A 3,815-nucleotide genomic window follows, 5' to 3' on the forward strand; every position below is an offset into this window, starting at 1 on the left:
CTACAAGTCCTTCCCACCAGACTCAAACTTTCTATCTGGTTTCCTACTTCTCAGGTTCCTCATGGTCTGCATCACACCACAGAACAGGTCACTGAAACATGTCACACATCTTGAATGGCTGTTATGTTTACAAAGGAACGTACAGCACGTCACGACAGAACAGTGGACCTTATAGCGAAGGACTTATCAAACCATTTTTCACCTTCAGTGAGAATGTACAAGCATTCCTGTGTCAAACCTTCCATGTTTCATCCCTGAAATAGTAACCCAGGCTCTTTTTCACATCTGTCTGCCAATACTCCAGATGTTGTAGTGGTTAATGACTGCTACTTCCCCTGAGAACTGAGTATTTTGTTTTGTATTGTGAAGATCTGTGATGCCACTGGTCCATGATTTTGTGAATGTACTTTACTGCACCTTCAATATTTGTGTCCTTGTACATTTTCTTCTATGTGGACATAAATAAATTGTTAAAATGTGTGTGTGAGAGTGTGTGTGTGTGTGTGTGTGTGTGTTACCTCTATCTCTCGGTCCGGGCGGAGGTCATGGTCCCACAGGATGATCTTGTGGTCTTTCCCTCCTCCAGTCAGCAGAGTTCCACTTCTCATCTCACACACACAGAACACACTGCCTTCATGACCTTTGACCTGACGACTGATCTGGAAAGCTGCACACACACACACACACACACACACACACACACACAGGGTGGGGGTTACATTCTTCTTCTATGGAGCTGAAATCTGAAAGTGAAACCTGACTGTCAGACATTAACCGACACTAAAGAGCTGATTCAACCAAGGTACTGCATACTGATAGATACTGAGAGAGGGTACTGCCTCAGTACTGCCTCCGTACTGCCCCAGTACTGCCTCAGTACTCCCCCAGTACTCCCCCAGTACTGCCTCAGTACTGCCTCAGTACTCCCCCAGTACTGCCTCAGTACTACCCCAGTACTGCCCCAGTACTGCCTCAGTACTGCCTCAGTACTCCCCCAGTACTGCCTCAGTACTCCCTCAGTACTCCCTCAGTACCAAGTTAATTCATCTGAATTTAATTTCATTGATTCTTTTCCTCTTTGTTTATCCTTTGATGTGTTTTTTTTCTGTTTGTTTTCATTTATTTCCTCATTAACGTCTTTTGTTTTGTTTCCTTTTGATATCAGAATGTTTCCTACAGAGACAAATGTTACCTGACTGACTGAATCACTGTGGACTCTGCATGTTAGATATTCTCTCCCCGTCCACACACACACACACACACACACACACCTCTACATACTGTAAACGTGTGTGTGTGTGTGTTTGTGTGTGTGTGTGTGTGTGCGCTCATGTTCCTGCTGTGCCTTGTCCTATTTAAGACTTCCTGTCAGGACCTACAGTTCCTCTACCAGCCAGCAGGAGGCAGCACTACCACACCACACACACACACACACACACACACACACACACACACACACACACACACACACACACACAGCATGGTGTCTGGCAGCAGGAACAAAAGACTGATTAACAGTTTAATTCTTGGCATCGTTCTTCTTCTCAACCAGTTTAACAGCATGCCAAGCTAAACCATTACTGCCTCTGGGTGTGTTCACACACACACACACACACACACACACACCTCCTCCCCTCTCTGCCCCATGTTCGTCCTTTTCTTTTTCGTTTTTTCCTCCCGTCTGCCTCTCATTAGCACTAACCCGGGTTAAGTTAGCCTGCATGGTATAGCACCCCCCCCCCCCCTCCCAGCAGGCAGTGCCCCCCCCCCCCCACCTTTGGGTCCCTTCCCTGGCGGCGGCTCGGCGGAGCTGCGGCTCCACACCAGCATGATGCCTCCTGAGTCTCCGGTCAGGATGTCTCCGGTGCTCAGAAACGCCAAACACTGAACGAACTTCGGCTTCTCGTATTTCTGAAACAAGACCGCAGAACAACGGATGGAGATCAACGTCTGGACAGAACAATAAATAATAAATAATAAATAAACATAAAATCCTGAAACAACAGGCTGTGTTGTTGTTTAGGTTTCTGTTGGGTCCGACTGATCTGTAACCAGCTGCTCTCCGCTGATCGTGTTTTTAAAAAAGTTCTCGTTAGTTCGCTCGGTCATGTTAACCTTACTCAAGCTAGCGTGACAAACAGCCGGTCGAGTGACTGACAGCTGATCGTCAGCTGATTCTGTGGTTGCCTAGCAACAACACACGTTCAGCCTTCAAAGCGCTCTCGTGCCGCCTCACCCCAAAGATTCCCTGTTTCCGGGCCAGCGAGGTCCCACTCCACGTCCAGAAGAAGATGTGGGACTTTCCACAGGTCACGATGGTGTTGGGGTCGGTGGGGTGGAACTCCACTGCCAAGACCACTTCGTTAGTCGTCTGTCAAACACACAGAGATCAATACAAACCACTGCTGATCCACTGATCACAGATCAATACAAACCACTGCTGATCCACTGATCACAGATCAATACAAACCATTACTAATCCACTGGTCCTTCTATCTAAATGTCTGTCCTACAGTGGGAGTATTTGTTGTGTTCTTTTATTTTTCTATTTTACTCGATTTGATTATTTTAATGCAATATATGAATTTTATCTTATTTCACTTTGTCTGGATGCTTTTAATGTTTTATGTAAAGCACTTTGAATCGCCTTGTACTGAAATGTGCTATATAAATAAACTTGCCTTGTCCTGTCCTGTCTTGTCTGTCCTGACTGTCCTGTCTTGTCTTGTCTTGTCTTGTCTTGTCTGTCCTGTCTGTCCTGTCCTGTCCTGTCTTGTCTGTCCTGTCTGTCCTGTCTTGTCTGTCCTGTCCTGTCCTGTCTTGTCTGTCCTGTCTGTCCTCTCTGTCCTGTCCTGTCTGTCCTCTCTGTCCTGTCTTGTCTGTCCTGTCCTGTCTGTCCTCTCTGTCCTGTCCTGTCTTGTCTTGTCTTGTCTGTCCTGTCTGTCCTGTCCTGTCCTGTCTTGTCTGTCTTGTCTGTCCTGTCCTGTCTGTCCTGTCCTGTCTGTCCTGTCTGTCCTGTCTTGTCTGTCCTGTCCTGTCCTGTCTTGTCTGTCCTGTCCTGTCTGTCCTGTCTGTCCTGTCTGTCCTCTCTGTCCTGTCTTGTCTGTCCTGTCCTGTCCTGTCTGCCCTGACTGTCCTGTCTGTCCTGTCCTGTCTGTCCTGTCTTGTCTGTCCTGTCTGTCCTGTCCTGTCTTGTCTGTCCTGTCCTGTCTTGTCTGTCCTGTCCTGTCTGTCCTGTCTGTCCTCTCTGTCCTGTCTTGTCTGTCCTGTCCTGTCCTGTCTGTCCTGACTGTCCTGTCTGTCCTGTCCTGTCTTGTCTGTCCTGTCCTGTCTGTCCTGTCTGTCCTGTCTGTCTTGTCTGTCCTGTCCTGTCCTGACTGTCCTGTCCTGTCCTGTCTGTCCTGTCTTGTCTGTCCTGTCCTGTCTGTCCTGTCTTGTCTTGTCTGTCCTGTGCTGTCCTGTCTGTCCTGTCCTGTCCTATTCAGGTGAAGGCTGTCCGGTCTCCGCGCTGCTTCACCTTGATCTCAGCGATCTTGGCCTTCTTCTGCCAGTCCCACACCGTCAACATGTGGTCGTTACAGTCATCAATTACACTCAGGTGCTGTCCAGAGTCCTGCACACACACACACACACACACACACACACACACACACACACACACACACACACACACACACACACACACACACACACACACACACACACACACACACACACACACACACACACACACACACACACACACACACACACACACACACACACACACACACACACACACACACACACACACACACACACACACAATGAGAGAG

At 48.2% G+C, this 3,815-nt stretch overlaps 1 protein-coding gene across 1 annotated transcript; it reads right to left on the reverse strand.

The window, feature by feature from the left end:
• On the reverse strand, positions 1-3,607 carry LOC139660928 (echinoderm microtubule-associated protein-like 4). Its single transcript, XM_071539211.1, has 5 exons — positions 3,518-3,607; positions 2,237-2,371; positions 1,776-1,911; positions 519-667; positions 1-66 (listed from the first exon to the last, which is right to left on the reverse strand). The coding sequence occupies exons 1-5, from the start codon at positions 3,566-3,568 to the stop codon at positions 1-3; spliced, it is 537 nt and encodes a 178-aa protein (XP_071395312.1). The 5' UTR covers positions 3,569-3,607.
• Positions 3,608-3,815: the final 208 nt, after the last annotated feature.

This window comes from Centroberyx affinis, unplaced genomic scaffold (genome assembly GCF_046629955.1).
Source record: "Centroberyx affinis isolate AG114_WGS23_722 - 3 ecotype Tasmania unplaced genomic scaffold, CSIRO-AGI_Caff_v1 ptg003426l_1, whole genome shotgun sequence".
In the NCBI taxonomy this organism is placed as follows: domain Eukaryota; kingdom Metazoa; phylum Chordata; class Actinopteri; order Beryciformes; family Berycidae; genus Centroberyx; species Centroberyx affinis.